The sequence below is a fragment of the Coturnix japonica genome, chromosome 2 (genome assembly GCF_001577835.2).
Source record: "Coturnix japonica isolate 7356 chromosome 2, Coturnix japonica 2.1, whole genome shotgun sequence".
Taxonomy (NCBI): domain Eukaryota; kingdom Metazoa; phylum Chordata; class Aves; order Galliformes; family Phasianidae; genus Coturnix; species Coturnix japonica.
Genome location: NC_029517.1, coordinates 101,301,962 through 101,322,513, shown reverse-complemented (window position 1 = coordinate 101,322,513; position 20,552 = coordinate 101,301,962). Strand labels below are relative to the sequence as shown.

The 20,552-nt window shown below is 41.0% G+C and overlaps 1 protein-coding gene across 1 annotated transcript; it reads left to right on the top strand.

Moving 5' to 3' along the window:
* The first annotated feature begins 6,805 nt into the window (after positions 1-6,805).
* On the top strand, positions 6,806-13,902 carry LOC107310210 (cytochrome P450 7A1). Its single transcript, XM_015855658.2, has 6 exons — positions 6,806-7,006; positions 8,087-8,327; positions 9,055-9,665; positions 11,327-11,457; positions 12,133-12,308; positions 12,939-13,902. The coding sequence occupies exons 1-6, from the start codon at positions 6,924-6,926 to the stop codon at positions 13,236-13,238; spliced, it is 1,542 nt and encodes a 513-aa protein (XP_015711144.1). The 5' UTR covers positions 6,806-6,923; the 3' UTR covers positions 13,239-13,902.
* The last annotated feature ends 6,650 nt before the right edge of the window (positions 13,903-20,552 follow it).

Below are 20,552 nucleotides of genomic sequence, written 5' to 3'. Positions count from 1 at the left end.
GGTGACTGCAGGCAGAGGAGGCAAAAGAGAACCAACACCAGCAGTGACTCAGTCTCCTTCAGCAAGGTTCACCTGTCACAGCTGGAAATCGTTGCTCCCCCTCAGCTAACCTGAGAGTTTAGTAGGAGACAGCCCCAGGAGCAGGAATTGCCCTTAGTGGCCGGATGCTCACTGCATGTGTCTCATCTGAGGGAATGCTGCGCCGGCAGCACAGTGCCCTCGCTTTTCTGGGGAGCTGTCTGCACACTGACTCAGCAAGTCACATGTTTTCTGCAGCACAGGTTTTTTGGAAGTCCGCCACCTTATGTCTGACTGCACGGAACCTGCTTAACTTACAAGATTTGAGTCTCGTTAAGAGCCACACAACTTCTGGAGCGCTCATGTGTATTAATTTGTTGGGAGAAGCAATAATTGGTTCCCACTTGTAAACGTTCCAGCTGTTTCACTGTTCCTGTCTTTTACCTTATGTTTTCTCTTAACCTCCTGTTCTCTGTAACATCTATCTGTCATCCATCATCTATCACTTTTTTCTTCCTGCATTACCATGTTCCTTTTGTGCATTTCTTTTTCTGTTATGGTTTAAGTCTTTCCATTTGCAAAGTAAAGCCATAATAAATCTTTGTTTTTAGCTCATGTAAGTTAAATGTGTATATAGAAACATATAGGCAGAGCTGAGTAAAATACAGTATTACGGCAATTCTGGTAGAGGAAAATTAAATTACATATTTAATTTTAGCAGAGATAGATAGTTTTTCAAATTAGTCATCTGCATTCAGTTGCAATTAAATTTTCTCAGGCCAGAAGGCTGATTCAGATGTAAAGCTAGTGGGCTGTGGTTTAGACAACTTGTTTATGTTGTTACATATTCATCTCTTTCTAATCTCATCTGGATGGTTGAGCAGCCTCACACTTTCAAGGTGCTTTCTATCATGTCTGTTATAGCAGCGTCTTCCTTTTCCTTTCTTTTACACAATGAAGACATTGTTCACTGCCAAAGCTTCTTTTAGACAAGCAATATATATATATATAACTTTTTTCTTTTTTATATGAATGTTAACCTTGGCAATACAGGACAACATCTAGTCTGTTCTGCTGATGAGCATCCAGTCCATATAGCCAATGAGCAATGTGAAGGTGGAAAAAGTCTGTATATGTAAGGATAGATAGACATCAGCTCTTCAGCACTGATTGACTCTAGAGATCCAGTTATTTCACTCTACTTGCTTTTGCTGACATGTTGTTGGATGGCTAAGGATCTTTCAACATCCCAGTCTCCATGACTTCCATTAGGGGACATAAAAGCAAGTTGTGAATTTGATGGAGTAAGGAACATGAAGAGCTACACTTCAGAGCTGGATAACTCAGGAAGGTGTTGCAGGAGAGCGAGTAGTAAGCCACGATGATATGTGGGAGACAGGAAGGCTCTGCACTTCTTTAATTTTCATTTGTTTGTTAAAAAAATAAAATAAAAGGGGAAGAATAAAAAAAGAGAACAGAAGTGAAGAAAAGCAGGATGAAAGTGCTCTTTACATGCCCTGCTCCATCTGCTGGGCCAGTCCTGAATAGCTTGTCATGCTCTACGGTTGCCCTGTAGTCTTTTTCTACTGGCTTGTCACCCAACTACCTTTCTCCAAATATATCTATATATTTTACATTAATATCATTATTTTGTAATGGCATCTGAGCTTTGATTTCTCCCTGTTTAGTGTTTTGATAGCAAATGATACAAATAAACTGAGTACTTCCTGTAGTAGTTCTACTATTTGAAGAACTGTCAAGTCAGCATGCAGCATATTATTAAAATTGGTTGAAATGAAAGAAAGGATGATATTTGTTAATGAGATCTGGTCTGAGATGGTTGATACCACCATATTGCTATTGAAATGTTTGGGGTGCCTGTCCTTAAAGAGGATGCAAATTGCTTGGTTTCCACACCTGTCCAACTTTATAATCTACTGTAATGCAAATACAATACATTGTACATGCATAGTTCTTCATAATGACAGGTTCAAAGGTACTACAAAGGAATCCTATTACAAAAGAGTTGTACCTCTTTTCAGACAATCCACAGCAGGGGAGAGAAGTAAAGGAAATCTGAGCAGAGCGCTTTTCTGGAGTGAGATGACTCACAGATTTTGCAGAAGGCAGATTGCAGTGTAGGCAAAATCTGCCCTTTGAACAACCATAATGATTTAAATAAATACAATTCTAGGGTTATATTCTGGTATGATGAAATTGCTGTAGATTATTTAGATTATTAAAATCCTAAACTGCTTGGCATTCTTTCCTACGGCATATTTAATATTATTTTCATGGCATATTTAATATTATTTTCATCATAAAAGGGTTTGAGTTGGAAGGGACCTTTAAGATCATGTAGTTCCAACCCCCTGCTGTAGGCAGGGACACCTCCCTCTAGACCAGGTTGCTCACAGCCCCATCCAGCCTGGCCTTGAGTGCTTCCAGGCATCCACAACCATACAAGGCAACCTGGTCCAATGTCTCACCACCCTCACAGTAAAGAATTTCTTCCTAATATCTCCTGTAATCTACCCTTTTCCAGTTTAAAAATTCAGTTCTTTTAGAATGTTGGATTTACTTGTGCTTTATTTACCGTGAGCCAGCCTAAATCTCTCTTCCCCCAAAAACAGCTCTCAAACAACCTATAATTACACTTAAATACAAAAGACAAATACGTAGGCACATAGAATGAATGCCAGTTGTGATTTATAGAAAGAGGAAACACTGACTGGCAAAGTTCAGTGCCTGCTCTAGAACACAGCACACAAGTGCCAGTTGAAGATGTTTACCAGTAGGTGGTGATATATAATTATTTATTAGTCATTTTCTAGCGCTACAAGCAGCTGCACTCAGGGACTTCTAAACTTCTTGTTAATGTTTTCCTTTCCTATTGCTGCAGCTTTCTGAAATACTTGTTCTATGTTTCAGAAGCGTTTTCTAGCTGTGATTGCAGCTCCATGCCGCACTGTGTCAGCCCACACTGCTCTGCCAGCCACTACTGTGCTGCAGTGTTGCTTTATTTTCCATCTGCTGGTGAAAACTATTAACTCAGATCTCACAACACACACAAGGGAAAAAAAATAAAGTCAATTGTTTTTGTAACGGGGTGTACCTCTTATAGACTTCCATTGAATAAAGAGGCTTTAGTTCACTGTGAGCAGCACTGCTATTTACAGGCAACTGCACTCAGCAGCCTTCTGTAACTCAGTCACACCCTTCTGTGCTCCAGCGCACCAGAGTTATGAAGCCATCAGCAACCGTTGAAAAAAAGAATGATTAACCCTAGCTTGGCCTATCAATTATTGTCTATTTAAGTACTGTGTGGGGGTCATGACTAATTAAAACCATAGAGCTGAAAGGAGAGAGTTGAAGCTGGTTGGGTGGATAGCGAGTTGTTTCTATGCAGCTGAGAAGCAAGCCAGGAGGTTCTCTTAAGCTTCAGCAAACACAGTAGTTCCTCTCCTAAAGTGAAGCTGAGCACATCCCTGGGCAGCCATTCCAGTGCCTGGCCACTCTCTGAGAGAAAAAGCTTTTCCTTACATCTAATCTAAACCTCCTCTGGCGCAACTTGCAGCCATTTCCTCGGGTTCTGTTTGTTGTCTGGGAGAAGAGGCCAAATTCCTCCCCATCACAACCTCCCTAAACAGCACTGCAGGGTGTTAGACATAAAGCTGATGAAACTTCCTACTTTCTTGTTTAGTGGTGATTGAAAATGAGAAGTCTGAGATCTATACATGGAGTAAGAATCAGATGCAAACATAATAAAGTGACTGTACCTGCTCAGGATGACGAAATGACAGTAATAGACCCCCACATGACCTGTGAGACATCGCTCTATGCTGCTGAGCCGCCTCCTCGATGGCTCAATGCCAGGTGCTCCTAGCGCTGACCTTTGGGCAGTGGGAATGCCCCCAGCAGTTACTTCATGCCTGGATTATCTCCAGCCCAGAGCTAGCAGACTTTTTGCTCCAGTCTCTCTTTGCTTTGTAGTAGGTCCCCCACTGTACCCAGTCCTCTTTCCCACCCAATTCTTCTTGACTCTTTTCCTTCCCTTTGCTATCCAGGTCATTTTTCTTTTGAGTTAACAAGATGTGTCTCTCACAGTGTTCTCCTAGTCACTCTGTATTGGCTTAACTGGAAGTGGCTTCAGGTGAGGAACATACTCCCACTGAACATGTCACAGACTGTTCTTGGGGGTGTCCTACTTAATGGTAATAATGAATAGCCAAGAACTGATCATAACTAGTGTGATTCATCATTCACGGTTTATTGTATTTTGTACGCATATACCTTGTGTTCCTGCTGAAACACATTCTGCTGCTTGTGCTGCTCCACTAGTAGCAATGCAATGCATGGCTTTCTTCCCATGCAAATCTGTTTTTCAGGATCTTCTCCCAGATCTCTTTGCCCTAAGCCTTTTGACTGCACTTCCCCTTCTAATAAATTAAGTCATACTGCAGGTAGAATTTAGCCAGTTCTTGAATGGAATATCCCATCCTGTCACTTGAGAAGGTTCTCTTGCCAAGGTGCTGGAGACTGGCAGACATACTGTGTAGACACAGAGGGTACATTTCGGTTTACAGTCTTTTCGGCTCATAATGACAGAAGTGAGTGAGGAAAAGGCTTCAAGCCCAGGAGTTATGAATTTGAAAGGACTTTGAGTTTTAAAACAGAAATGTATGGAACCGGGGAGTAAAAAATTTGCTACTGGCATTCAGAGCAGCATACAACATGAGTAGATAAAGTTTCTGGGCAATTTCTTTTTATTTGAGTAGTGGAACAACTCCAGGATTCGTGATAACAGATAAAAGCAAATATCAGAACAAAAGTGGCTGCTAAGATGGTGCCCAAGAGCTTTCCAATTCTCCCTCCCATCCCCATCTGGAGAGAATAAATGAGCAGCTGGGTGGTGATGAGTTGCCTGCCAGGGTTAAACCTTTTTGGTACCAAATGTGAGGCATGAAGGGTTTGAGACAACAACAGATTTGATTGGTTTGTGGAGTGTGTTAAATCAAGTTTACATACTATAGCAGGTTAGCTGCTAATTGGCAAGCTCCTGTACTTGTCATGCAGCTTGCTTGCCTTATAGATCAGTTATATTGTTATAGACCAGTGCTTGTTAGTGGCTGCTTTTGCTTCTGCTGTTTGCTCTACTCCTTATCATCTTGCTTTGCTGTGCCTGGGAACATTTTGATAACAGCCATGGCCATGAGCCTGGGCTGGCAGATGGCTGGGTCATCATTGCTGTCCCTGTGCTGCTGCACTGGACAGGCTGGGACACCAGACTGAGCTCAGCTCAGATGGACTGCGACCTGTAGATGAGCCCACATGGGAGCATGTCTACCCCAAAGCATCTGTGGCCATGGATAAGTCCACTCTGAAGTAAGCACACTTCAAATTGTATATGGCCATGGAGAAATTCATGCTGCAGCAGGTACACACATTGCAAAGCCCATAGAACAGCTGGGGAGAAGGCCATACCAGAATACCACAAAGTGGATAAGACCACAGCACAGCAGGTGTCCAGAAAGACAGTGGCTAGTAGAAAAGACTGTGCCAGGTAAACATCAAAGCAACTGTGGCTGTAGATAAACCCATTCTGCAGCAGATATACCTCTAGAAAAGTAGCCAATTAATAAGACCACAACAGATCTGGTATACTTTAAATTGTCTGTGGCTATGGATAAGTCCATGATACAGTAGGAAAACCTCTGAAGGATCTGAGGCTCTTTATCTCAGCCCAGGAGTTCTTGCTTTCTACTTCTCTCCCCCATCCCACTTGGGCAGAGTGAACAAATGGCTGTGTGGTGATTAGTTGCCCACTGGAGTTAAACCACAACAAATGGAGAATTAGAAAGGTCTTAGCAATGTATGGACAAGCTATCACAGAACCACAGAATTATGGAGGTTTGAAGGCACCTCAGGGTTTATCTGGCCCAACCCTCCCCTATGTAGAGTGCACAGGCCATATCCAGGCATCTGCTGAAGATTTCCAAGCAGGAGACTCCACAGCTCCTGGACAGAGGTGCTCCATGCTGGTGCTCCATCACCCGCACATCACAGAGATGCTGCCTGGTGTTCAGAGGGAACTCCTGTGTTCCAGTTTGTGCCTATTGCCTCTTCTCCTGGCACTGGGCACCACTGAAATGAGCCTGGATCCACCCTCTCTGCAGCTCCCCTTCACATATTTACAGATATTGATGAACCTCCTGTTCTCCAGGCTCAACAGTGTAATGATCTAAACGTGTTTTCTTTTCCCTTGCTCTGCATTACATCAAACGTATTTCATCCTTTTCTAGTAGAGAAACACGGTTAGAGGAATAAGTCCATTCTTTTACCTGCAGCCAAATCTCTCCCTCTCCCTCTCACAGCAGCGCACCACAGCCAGGTAAATCCACACAAAGGAGAAAGGAGAGAATAGGCAGGCTGGCAGCCAAGGGACACCATGAACTGCAGCCACCATTTACCTAGCTTGACTCCACTGAACATCTGTCAGCAGCCATTTAATTTATTGCTAAACTTGAACTATAGACCGTAATTGGTAAATCTGCAGGATAGATGAAAACACACCTGAGAGGCCTTCAAATTATCAACTATTACAGCTGTTTGATTACTTTGGAACCACTTCTGATACCTGATATCAGCTCAAGGCCGTGTCTGCAACTGTCCACATCAGTCCAGTGAAGAGCTCTGCAGAAAGATGTCAGAGCAGAGACAAAGCAGCCTTCGTCCAGAAATGGTTAATCAATAGCTTGCTAGGTTGACTGAGTGCCATTATATGCAGCGGTGCATCTACCGTATAAAAAATGTGACCGGTCATTCCGTATCATTCTCAGTCACCTCTTCTGCCATAGCATTACTGAGCAGGTTTTCCACTTGGAAGTTTGGGGGCACTACCAGAAATGTTCATAGCACCATGGATCTGGGGAACAGTGATAACAGTCTGTTGCACTTTTTGGTTTCTTTTTGGGAGGAGGAGAAGGAGGTAAGGAATCCATTTGTAAATGCATCTTAGTATATTCCTGTTCTTTGCTTCTTTCAAGCATACTGTGTGTGTGACTAAAATGAGTGTAATCTGAAGATCATCAGATGGATAAATGTGGGTGGATAAATGCAGGATAACATGGGAAATACTCTCTTTTGAGAGACTTATGTTACAATAGAATTCAACTGCACAGACTTTTAATAGCGACTTAGTTCTTTGAGATAGGTGTTGATACAAATCTATGCACAAATGAGCTAATTAAGATATTAATATGTGTGTTCTGTTTTGCTAAAGCACTGGGCTTAGTGTATTCTAATCATAGCTAATTAGCAAATACCTGCTTCTATCTACATAGCTTAATACTTATTTAGAAACATTTCCTATTATCAGTCTCTCCTAGGTGGTTACACAGAGCAAGTTATTTGCTTATGACAGGCTCTTTAGCATGGTCTGTGGTGATAGAATCCTTTCAACGAAGGATTCTATGATTCAGTTATAATTTTATATACTTCAGCAACCATTTTCTGGTTTTACTATTAAAAGTTCGACAAAAGAAGTAATAATATGTAACCTCATACAATGATAACCATCAAGAACATACTAGAGGATAAAGTTATTTTAGCTGCCACAGTGACTTTCTGCAGGAAAGTGATTTTCTGACTGTCAGAATAAAAAAACATCATTTAAGCACATGCTTCATTTTAAGCATATGCTTAACACAAGGCATGGGCTTAATGACAATTTGCCTGAAAGACTAAATCTTATGCCTAGTGCAGATCAGGGAAAATTTCCCACTGTTTTCAGTGGGATTGGCTCCAAGTGAGATACGCCAATAATAACAACCTTTCTACACTCAAAAGGCAATTCCCCCTTGGTGTTCAAATTGATTTGTGGATATCATTATGTTTCAGACAGTATTACTGGAAAGCATTTATGAGACCATTATGGATCTGTGGACGTTAGCCAGAGGCAACAATGCTGCATTTCAACACATAAAAACAAACAAACAAACCCAATCTAGGGAAAAATGAGATGGTGAAACTCTTCTAAACTCAGGGTTTTTTTGTGTGTGTTTTGTAGGCGCCAAGGAGAGCCACCACTTGAAAACGGGTTCCTTCCATACCTGGGCTGTGCCTTGCAGTTTGGTGCCAACCCCCTCGAATTCCTCAGGGAAAAACAGAAGAAGCATGGCCACATTTTCACTTGTCAAGTAGCAGGGAAATATATTCATTTCCTCACTGACCCTTTTTCATACCATTCACTGATACGCCAGGGAAAACACTTGGACTGGAAAAAGTTCCATTTTGCTACTTCTGCCAAGGTACCACTTTAAAAATGCTTTTAATATCTATCATGCTGGCAGGACAGACAGTGCTTAGTTAATCCCTGTAGCATTACTATGCCTTTGAAATATAAGTTTCACATTTCTGCACTTTTATTGGTTTGAAATCTTGAGGGTTTTTTTTTTTTTCTTTCTTTTTTTCTTAATGGAAAGAAAATTTACAGTGATTTGGATTATCCAAGAAATACATTTAGCAAGGCAGTATCCCAAATTGCTATAGTAGAAACACAATTAGAACCATCTGCCAAATTACATACAGTTTGCTGAAGCTTAAGCTTTCTTCAGGAGATTCGTATCACTATGGAAGATTAGGGGTCTTATTGTCTCAAAATGTGATGCAATACCATGGAAGGTCTATCAGACTTCTACTGAAGTAAGCAAACAGGCTCCTTTTGACGTCAGTGGGAGCTGAATGATGCTTTATGTAAACACATCCATTTATCTGGCAGCATCTGTTCACTTTTATTTTCATTTGCCTACCTAGCTGCTTTGGTTTGCTTAGAAAATACTGGCTCTAGTATTTGTAGTCCTTATGATGCTTCCTTATGGTTAGCTGTGATCTGTTTTGGCTCTAATTTCTGCAGTCCTCATGACATTTTCCTCTAGTAATCCGTGAATTTATACTTTGGTTTTATTTTCTATTAGGCTTTATCATCAAGGTGATATCAGGTCTTATTTATCATGCACATATTTTATTTTGTAACAGGCTTTTGGGCATGGTAGCATTGACCCAGCAGAAGGAAACACCACTGAAAATTTTCATCATACCTTCATTAGAACCCTTCAAGGTAATGCCCTCGATGCCCTCATCGAAGCAATGATGGAAAATCTACAATACGTCATGCTGCAGTCAAGAGCATCTAAACTTCAGCCTAACACCTGGGTTACAGAAGGACTTTACACATTCTGTTGCCAGGTGATGTTTGAATCTGGCTTTCTAACACTTTTTGGTAAAGAGTTTAACCCAAATCATGACAAAAATCTATCAAAGCGGGAAACAGAGAGAGCTCGTATCCTAAATGCCCTCGAAAACTTCAAGGAATTCGATAAGATCTTCCCAGCCCTTGTGGCAGGGCTGCCTATCCATCTATTCAAGAGTGCCCATAGTGCCCGTGAGAAGCTGGGAGAGGCTCTGCTCCACAAGAACCTCCTGAAAAGGGACAACCTCTCTGAGCTTGTCATGCTCCGCATGTTCCTGAATGACACTCTGTCAACCTTTGATGACATGGAAAAAGCGAAGACCCATGTGGCAGTGCTCTGGGCCTCTCAAGCTAACACCATTCCTGCTACTTTTTGGAGCTTGTTCTACCTTCTTAAGTAAGTCCCAATGTTTCTCGTTTCCAAATGAGAAGAATAATGTTTATTGTCTTTCAGAAACCAGTTCACTGCTATGGACAAATTCCGCTGCTTCAGCCAATGATAACATGAGTGACAAGCTGTTCTGGACTTCTGCAGAAAAACCCCCTTGTTTGGTCCTCAGACCAAGCAGTGGTGGTACCACAGGTCATAATTCCATAGATGCTTTTCAAAAAATACTACTCTGGGGCAATACCTTGAATCCCAGCAGTAAGAAGTAGGATGTAATATGCTTTGTAAATTAAGTTTTGGAATAAGCCTATATGATAGGACCTTAAAAGTGATGGTTGCAGTCAGGATACTGATTGTACTGAAGGCTCTCCCAGTATAATTACATCTTTTTAGGTCATCTCTCTAGAGCAGGCAAAATGAGCTCTAGCTTCATAGATATTTAATAGAAATATCTTTTCACAGATATTTAATAGAAAATAGTTTATATGTTGATAGATCCCACTGAGGTTACAGTAGATATGGAGCAATACTGAAACGGAACCTCCCTGCTGCCTTCTTCACCCTCATTGCAGCAGTGCTTTTGTATTTGAAGATAAAGCCATTGTGGCAGCATAAAGAGTGACCCCCAAAATATTGTTCTAACAATGCATGACTTTCTAGGACAGAGATTTGAGATTCACCTGAGATATGTCTGGATTCCTTGAGAGAAGGATGGGTATTCAAACCCCAAGTGGTTCAGGATTCTTGCATCTCATTTCCTAAACCTCCAGACTGGACTTTCCAATGTAGTACTTTTCTAAGTTTGGATAGCTGCAGTGTAAATGGCATCTGCTGAGCTTGTGACTCATGAGAGGAGTACACAGTTTAGATAAAACAATTACATGTCCATTTTGGAGCAAATCTAAACTTGCATAATCTAGCCCTACATGACTACCTCTTGAGTATTCATCTAAATTTCTGTCTTGTACTTTCATGTCTACCCACTGATGTTAATAATTGAAGGTTTTTTGTACTTTTCATTCCATGAATGCACTGGCTTAAATCTCCTGGCCTTGAAGTCTTTTAATGCCACAATTATGCATTCAGAACAATGATACTGTTGCATTCTGTATTATCATCCATACATATTTCACCATAGTTTATAGATAAATAGTTTATAGATCTTCCATGCCTGTAAGAAAATCTAGACAGTAGAGGATTCTATGTGGACTTTTAGTATTAAGAATTTCTTTTCAGTTAGACATAATATATCACTATGGAATAGGACATCATCTAGGAAAGTGATGCTATAAAACTGACTTATGATCCCCTTCCTAAATCTCGTAGCTGCTGTAGGGCTCCTTCCTAATCTATGACTGATTGTTTCTGATTTCTTACTCTTGGCATTGCTTTTTAGTGACGTCACTATTACCTATGTTACGCACATCAGTTCTGTCCCATTGTCATTGGAGACAGAATCAAATAGTGTTCTTTTCCTTTTCTGCAGCTGTTGCCTTTGTTAAGACATCAAACAGTGCAATGGCATAAGTAGATTTTGCTGCAACACTGTTGTGTTAGAAATTTCTTCAGCTAACAAACTGAATTTTAGTCAGGATAAAAACAAATGGCAAAACCTGTTTTTGTACCATCCTTAAGATAACGTTACACCGCTTCTTCTTTTTTGATTTTAGGAATCCAGAAGCAATGAGAGCTGCTACCAAAGAAGTGCAAAGTACTTTGGAAAGTGCTGGAGAGAAGATAAGCTTAGATGGCAACTATATTTCATTGAACCGAAAACAGCTGGATAATATGCCAGTGCTAGGTATAACTCTTTTATTTGGGAGTACCAGAAATCACCGCACAATTTTCAATATCTTCTATTAGTTCCCAAATGAATACTTGCCATGAGATTACTATTAGACAACAAAAAACCAGAACAAACATCTGTTTGTTTCTTATCAATGGCTAACACTACCATTCTTACCAGAATCAGAACTTGTCCTGGGAATATTAATTATCATGAATAGCACATTTCATGGGCAAAGGGATGTTGGAATACTGCTACACAACCACACAGTGTTGGACACCCATGGGTAATTCACAACAGTACTCTGTTTACTTAAGATCAAATAAAGAGGGTGCTGTCAAATTTTATATCTCATTATGGAAGGTTATTTTTTTCAGTTTTGCCTTTACCTCAACATAAAAGCATGTTTCACTTTCAAATGTTACGTTGCATCAGCTATAAATATTTTTCTATGGGAAAGAAGATTATGTTCTCAGTCTAATCTGCAGAAAGGATAATAATGCCAACAACAACAACAACAACAACAACAAAAAAGAGGAAGATACTTTCTTAAGCATTTGTAAAGTTTTGTTAAATTACTTCCCATAATAGGGTCTGATGGTGGATTTGAATAGTTCAAAATACTTAAGCTCCCCCATAGATATATATATACTGTTTCTATGGTAACCATTTCTTTTCCTCTTCCTATAGACAGCATCATCAAGGAGGCAATGAGGTTATCGAGTGCATCCATGACTTTCCGAGTTGCTAAGGAGGATTTCACTTTGCATTTAGAGGACAGTTTTTACAACATTCGCAAGGATGATATTGTAGCTCTTTATCCTCAACTGTTGCATTTTGATCCAGAAATCTATGCTGATCCTTTGGTAAGTATTTATCATAGCACATTACATTCTGAGCTCTAGCAGAAACTAACGTGCCGTTCAACAGATCATTTATCAGGAGTGCCCCACAGCTGATTCACTGTTACACTCCAGACAGTCTGTTCTTAACGCATGGATACTCAAAGGTGGGCAAGAGGAAAAGTAAAGCCAGTGCAATCACTGTCTTTCTGAATAACGTGATTTGCTATAACCAACAACTGGGCAGGAAACCCAAGAGAGCCTTCAACTTTTCGCTTTCCTCAATAAGGAAAGGTCATGGTTGTAGGGAGCTCGAGGGAGGACAAGGGTAGTATTGTCCCAAAGATGTGAAATGATCAATGTTCAAATTCTGATGTGTGAACTGTGATGCAAGTTGTAATGCTTATTTTAAGGGGTCAGAAAAGAAAAATTAACCTAAAGGTTCCCTAGCTCAACTCTCGCAAGGGTCCTGAGATGATATTGTCTCACAGGCCAGAACTTCTCAGGGGCCACACGTTCCAAATAGCAGAAAAACTGCCTTGTACAACACTGCCAGAGGCAGTTCCCTCACAGCCTGCATTCTGTCTTAATAGCATTCCCCAGCCCTTGGAGGTACTCAGGTATCAAGTAACTCTTTTGTGGGTTTTATTACAGACATTCAAATACGATCGTTATCTCAGTGAGAACAAAGAAGAGAAGACTGACTTCTACCGCAACGGTCGCAAGTTGAAGTATTATTATATGCCATTTGGAGCAGGAATAGCAAAATGCCCTGGGAGGTTATTTGCTGTCCATGAAATTAAACAATTTTTGGTTCTAATATTTTCATATTTTGAGATAGATCTCGTTGACAGTAATGTGCAGTGTCCTTCTTTAGATCAATCCCGTGCAGGACTGGGTATTTTGCAACCATCCAATGACATTGACTTCAGGTACAGACTAAAATGCCTATGAATACAGATATTATTAAATCTATAAACTATGTACAGTATAAATACACTATGTGACCAATACTTTGTACATATAATATATATATTTGCAAATGAAACGTTACAAATGTCAGTGGAAAAATCCATGGGAAGAAGCTACTTCATCAGCTTAATAGAAAATATATGATGCATGCCACATAGTAGCAGCAGACAGTGGGTTTAATGCATTATATCGACATAAAAGTTACCCCTTTTACCAACCATTCTAAAATGCAACTAGTAGTGTTGAACTGTGTTTCTATATAGTACTTTTGGGGGTGGGGGGTTTGGCCAGCAAATATTTTTCAGTGTCCCATTTTTCTAATATAATCAGAAATTTACCAGGTTGTTCTAAATTGTATAAATTCAAAAGAAGTAAAAACTTATTCTTTTTTTATAACTGAAATATTGGGGATAGAAAGTTCTCAGAGGTGAAGTAAAATTTTTATAGTGTAAAGGCAATGGAAGGGAAGGGTTTCCTGGTAAAGTACCTTTATGTTTTTATGAAGAACTAGAAAAAGAGTTGAATAAAATCTACAAAATTTTTCACGTTCTAGTGAAATTACAAAACCTGTATTATATTCACTGTAATATATTTCTTTTCGGAAAGTTGTAAATGTATTAAAATAAATGATACTATATGTACCAAGTGCCTCTCTAGATTGTCGGTTGTATTAATGTTTTGCAATGCTCATCTCATGCCAGCTGAGCCACCTTTATACTAGCCAGCTCAAACAATAGATACATACAGTACCTTAGGTTGGAAGGGACCCATAAGGATCATAGAATTATGGTTTGAGTTGGAGGGAAACTTGAAATTCCCATCCCCCTACCATGGACAGAGTTGCCAACTACTAGATCAGGTACTATGTTGCCCAGGATCATTGAGTCCAACTCCAGGCATAAACTCCTGGTCCAACAACCAGCATTTAAATCCTGTGTCTCAGAGCGTTGTCCAAACACTCCTTGAACTCCAATAGCTTTGGGCTTTGATCACTGCCCTGGGTAGCTTGTTCCATGCCCAGTGCCCTCTGATGCGGAGTCTTTTGTAACTCCCAGCTTGACCCTCCCCTAATGCAACTCCGTGCCATTCCCTCATGTCCTGTCTCCCCCAGTGCAGAAATCAGCACTGCTCCTCTGCTCTTCTCATGAGGGGCTGTAGGCCGCAGTGAGGCCTCCTTCCAGTCTCCTCTAAGCCAAACAAGCCAAGTGACCTCAGCTTCTCCTCATGTGTCACGCCCTCTTCACCATCTTTGTTGTCAATATGGAGATAAAGAAACACCAACAAATGCTTGTGGTTGGATTGTGCACCCATCTCTACATTCTGAATTTCCATAGACCATCATAAGTCACACTCTGATGTTTCTAGTCAAGTTCCTTTAAAGGAACTATACACAGGCTATAATGGCCCATGTATTTCATTTTCAGTGGTGGCATGCCTGTAAGAACCATCATAGGGATAATACCATTTGGTTCTCTGTAACATCCCAACCTTTTCTTCATGCAATCATAGAATGGCCTGTGTTGAAAGGGACCACAAAGATCACCCAGTTTCAACCCCCTGCTATGTGCAGGGTCACCAACCACCAGACCAGGCTACCCAGAGCCACATGCAGCCTGGCCTTGAATGCCTCCAGGGATGGGGCATCCACAGCCTCCTTGTTGTGGATGCCCCATCCTGTTCCAGTGCATCACCACCCTCTGAGTGAAAAACTCCCTCCGAATATTTAACCCAAACCTCCTCCATCTTAGTTTAAATCCATTCCCCCTTGTCCTATCTGTAAATTCTTTTGCAAATGTTGGATGGGTGTCATAAAATCCAGCTTTCAGTGAACCACCTACAGAAGAAAGATGGAGATTTCTTATCATCTGCCAATGGAAAGAATAAATGGACTTAAATATCAGTTGTTTTCCTGTCATTTGTATGTACCAAAGGATTCGCCATTCGTGCTTGACTTGAATGTTATCCTCATCACAGAAAATGAAATACACAGCTATTTGATATTTTCAGGTTTTACATTCTGGCAAGACATCTGATCTGGCTAACAGAGCTTCCTAAACACGGAATTTTGGACTGTGTCCTAGAACTGCTTTAAATTATGTATGTTTCTCTTCTCACTATTCACCACGTTAAATATGCAAAGGTAAAGAAGTAGATTCAGCATGTGTGATTATTAACATTTATAGTATCTGTAATATTACAACTATTAGGTATAATGAAAGTGGCTTTGAGTTATTAGTTCTGTTCTCTTGGTAAGGAAGTATCCAGGGAAGTATCCAGTACAGCCTATTTTTGCACTTCCATCAGTTATGTTTTTGTATGATTTCTATCAATTATAGCACTTTCATTCTAAGTTAGTATTGACTCAGAGAATACGTGAAAGTCAGCACATATCACATGTGTCCTGGCACATATTATTACCATTAATACTTGATGAAAAAGTATTCAAAATAGAATTATAGTGGTAGAGAATGAATGACATATTAATTCATATATTCCTAAATTAATTGCTAAATTAATTCCAGGTTCCCTGAAAATTAAACCTTCTTTCATACCCTCTTGCCTCCTTCAAACTGACACCTGCAGTCTGCTTTAATATTTGCTTTCAGCTCCCTTGGTCTATGAGAAATCGAAGTATTAAGTAGCTCCCAAAGCTGATTTAATTTTCAGCTACCTAAGGAATACCACTCAGTGAATTAGCATCAAAAACACCACAGGGTTAACCCAGTGGATTAAAATTGAGTCTGGAGCATCGTGGGGAGATCAATGACTTTATCTTGAGTTGACTCTCACAAAGACAGTACAGGCAATATAGAAAAGATCTCCAGCTCTGAACTGCCTATATGACACTTCTTCCTCCTTCCTCTGCTGTGTGACAGTCCTGATCCACTGGAAATATGTTCTCAGGTCTTCGCTTGTCTGGCCTGATCTCACTTACCCAGTCTTAACTACTACCCCAACTGTGTATGTATTAAGTCAGACACCTGTTTTCTTTCCTAGTGCCCTGAAACACACTCTTTCCTAAACCACTAAGTCTTCCCCTTGTTATATTCCTTTGTTTACTCCTTCTGGATACTCAAATGGATCTTCAGAGGGTGTTGGGAAGGAAATAGGTACTGTGTCTCTGGTTCATCAATCCCTTCATAAAGACTTTAGCATTTTACCTGAACGTTCAGTTAGAGGCAGCCATCCACAGTCCTCATTGCAGCAGATGTTGAGAGAAACTTCACTTTCAGTTTGAGGTTTGCTTTTTCTGCTCTTTTCCCCAGTGAGAATTAGATCAGTCTTTAATGCTCAGCACATACAAGATAACTGCTAACAAATAAGTTTTGGATTTGTCTATAACCTTCAGCCAATTCTGTACCAAGAAGGTCAAGAGCAAATAAATAAAAAAACTGTCAATTTCTGTGACTAGGTTGCTATGATGCTACTCCTCCTAGGGCAAAAACTAAGAAATGGCCAGGAGAGCTCCCAAGACATTTTGTGTCCAAATTACTATAATCTTAGAACTATATTCATGAGAATTATTCAGCGAACACAAAAGCTAGATAAAAAGATCCAGCTTAAGAGTAGCTCCTTAGCCCTCTCTAGACAACAGTGGGCCAAAAGCCAGTCTGAGTCTATCTAAAGACAGGAACTGGAAATAATTAATGTCATAGAAAGTGAATGATGAGACAGGGTCCTCCAACTGGCTCGATCTCATTGTTGTTCTTGAGAAAAGTAGTACCACGTTCCAGTAGTAGTAGTAGCACCAGCTTCTGAGTCATGTGAATAAGGTCTACGACCATTCTGTGTGCATAGGGTTGGACTGGCAATACCTACAAACTGCTTCGGGTCTGACTATGTCATAAAGCCACCTCGACATCAAGTTCTAGCCTAATTTATTTTAACCAGACAGTTCATTTTTCTATAAACTATTTTTTTTTCCTAACATATCTTTTCATTCACATTATTCTCTTGGTTTAAACCTACTGAGAGCAAGAGCATCCATAGACATAGCTCCAACAGTAGGCTAATGGTCTGCCCTGCACTCAGACCTTTCCACACAGGATTTATAATATATATATAACTCACAACCTTCTATTGCTCTGAGTTACCTGAGCCAGCGGAAGGCTCAATCAATGAGGAATGTGGGAAGTCTTCTTCCAAAATACAAACCTTGGCACTAGTTCATGCAACACAACTGTTTTCTAATAACAGTGATGCAGATCTGGATGCTTAACAACAGCCAGCTTTTGCACACCTCTCACACTGAGCTAACTCGGATTTCCTAGGAGAGGCAGTGGGGCCATTCCCAAGTTAACAAGTCATAGCACAGAGGCAAGCACGAGAGTCCATATCCAGCCCCCTCCAGAACAATGCCTTAGCTGCAGGGTCACCATAAGCTGGTAGAAGCCAGAACCACTGCCACAGGTCCCACATGGGTGGCTCAGGTGCTCCTGCTCACCCAAAATCCCCATGGGAGCACCACTCAGCTTCCTATCACTTTTTTCCTGCTGGGGTAGGAATTCTCAGTGGATGTCTGAACCCACAGGCTGTGAATTGACACTCACACCAAAAGAAACTTGAAACAGTACAGTTGACCAGATCTTTCTGCCTAGTTCTGAACTCCTGCAGCATAAGGATTATAACAGCATATCTACAGAGGACTCTGCAGAGCAATGCCACTTTCTAGTGCTTTCTAGTGCAGTTAGGCAGCTGAAAAGATCCAGCATATCCTCCAGAGGGCTCTTCCTAATTTATGGCAAAAAACAAAAACACAGATGAAAAGTTCAAATAGTTTTCTTACATCTATTTTCTTCTTCTCTCTCTCTCATTCTTTTTTCTTTAAGTATTAGTTTATATGTATTTTTGTTTGCTGCCACAACTGCTGCTTTTCTAACCCTAGTTAAACCTCTGTTACCAGGGTCACACAGATGCAAGTGAGGGAAGAATATGGTCCAAAGTCTGTGGCTGCTATGCCTCAGCTAAAGTAATCAAATACTTCAGCAATCAATGCTCACCTGCTTTACCAGGGTCATGGACGCCATAAGGTTATATCAGGGTGATTCTCTTTGCTGCCTCTCCAATAAAGGTACTTTTCTCAAGACAGAAGGAATAAATAAATAAATAAATAAATAATGTAAGGTGAAACACCATGCGAGCAATTAGGAAAATACCGAGCTGATCCAGGCTGGTATGAAGGAGGCAGCCTATGTCATGTTATGTGAGGTTACGTGAGTATTTCACGTTACGTAACTGCACAGAGATAGAAGCAGAAAGGAGGCAAAGACCCCACCTCCCAGGTGAGAACCCCAACCATTAGGATGGCACAGACATTCATTTAACTCAGTGAATCTGTTAGCTTTTCTCTGAAAAACTGAACAGATTCAGCAGGACAATTTGCACGACTCCAAGCTGTACTCTTATAATTAAATTCCTCCCATAGCTGAAAAACCATTTAGTTCTGCAGTCGAGGGATAGGGAGCAAGCCATGAGCAGCTGAGAGCAGGTGGCTTGTGACCTAAGCAAAAGCGACAGAATCGAGGCAGTAAAAATGTTTTACAGCTTTCAGGCTAAAAGAAAACATTACCTCACACTGCAGTTTTTGGAAGCAACACAATGACCTTACTAATGTAACAAGACACCTTAGCAGGAAAAGACAATTTACATGTCTGAAACCATGCTGGCCACAGCTGCTATTCACCAGCTGGGATTCATCTGAAGAGCAACTCCACTAGGTGACCTTTTGCTAGATGCTAAGAGTCATTTAACACCACCTGGTCAGGCAGCAGCACCAGGCAGGCTGAGCCAGCTCCTTTCCTGTAGCGTGGGTATGAGGCAGCAGTGGAAGGCTGGGACTGGAGGATGCAGAGTGGAGGGGCCTTAGAATCACAGTCATAAAGGCTGGAAATCTAAGACCATCCAGTCCAACCACCCACCTACCACCAATATTTCTCACTAAACCATAACACTCAGGGCCACATCTACTCGTTTCTTGGACAATTCCAGGGACAGTGACTCCACCACCTCCCTGGGCAGCCTGATCCAATGCCTGACCACTATTTCTGAGAAGAGATTTTTCCCAATATCCAACCTGAACCTTCGCTGTCACAACCTGAGGCCATTCCCTCTGGTTCTATCACTAGTTACATAGGAAAAGAGGCGCCCACTTCGCCACAGCCTCCTTTCAGGGAGTTGTAGAGAGCAATAAGGTCTGCCCTGAGCCTTTTCCTTTCCAGACTGAACAATTCCAGCTCCCTCAGCTGCTCGTCATAAGACTTGTGCTCCAGACTCCTCACAGATTCATCGACCTTCTCTGGACACGCTCCAGGGCCTCAATATTTTTCTTGTGGTGAGAGACCCAAAACTGAACACAGTACTTGAGGTGCAGCCTCACCAATGTTGAGTACAGAGCTCCATTTACTTCCACTCTCTGGTCCTGGTTCTCCAGACAGTTCTTTACCCAGTAGCACCGACTGTGAATGGCTGGAGCCCAGCCCTTGAAAGCTGCAGAACATCAGCAACTTTCTCAAGGTTCAGGGTCAGCCTGGAACTGCCTGACAGGGTTACTCTAAAACCATCGCTGCCAAATTTTAAATGGAAGAGGCTGCCATTACACTGCATGCGAACTCAGTCTCTGAGCTCTGCCTTGAGCTCCTCATCTGTGGGTCCTGAAGTGTCAAGGGCAAAGCTGTGTGCACAGTGCTACTCTAGGTCAAAACTGAGCTCAAACGAAAGCAGAACTATGAATGTCTGGTAACAGAACACCTTTAGGTTCAGTCAGACTTTCTTCAGCATGTCAAATGTCTTCAGTGACCACAGCTTTAAACAGAGATTTTTCAATTCATAGTTAAGCTTTAAATGGTTTTTTGATTACATTGTAGGACCTTTCTTGAAAGTTTCTAAAGTAAGAGGAACCTGAAAGAGGAAAAATCGTGGGGTAATTCTGTCTGAAAGTGTGAAATATGTTTTTAGTACAATCACAGTTTAGTTGTCAGTGAGGTGCTTCAGAAAATGCTGTCTATAGCACCGGACTAAAAAGCTCAGAGAAAGTTTGAGCATAACGATGCCTGTGGCCTGTCCCTCTTTAGGCAGCTGTATACCGCAGCTTTGGTGGTAAAAGCAGTCATTGCCTCAGAATAACCTTAGAATTAAACAATAAAAAGATTACATGTTCTTAAATGGACTACTGTTCAGTAGTCAAAGTAAACACCTGCCTTGCTAACTGTTGTTGACTCTATTTTGTTTTCTGCCAAGACAGACAAATCTGTGAGATGCACTTAAAATCAAACAACCAAAATCAAACAATCTTCAGTG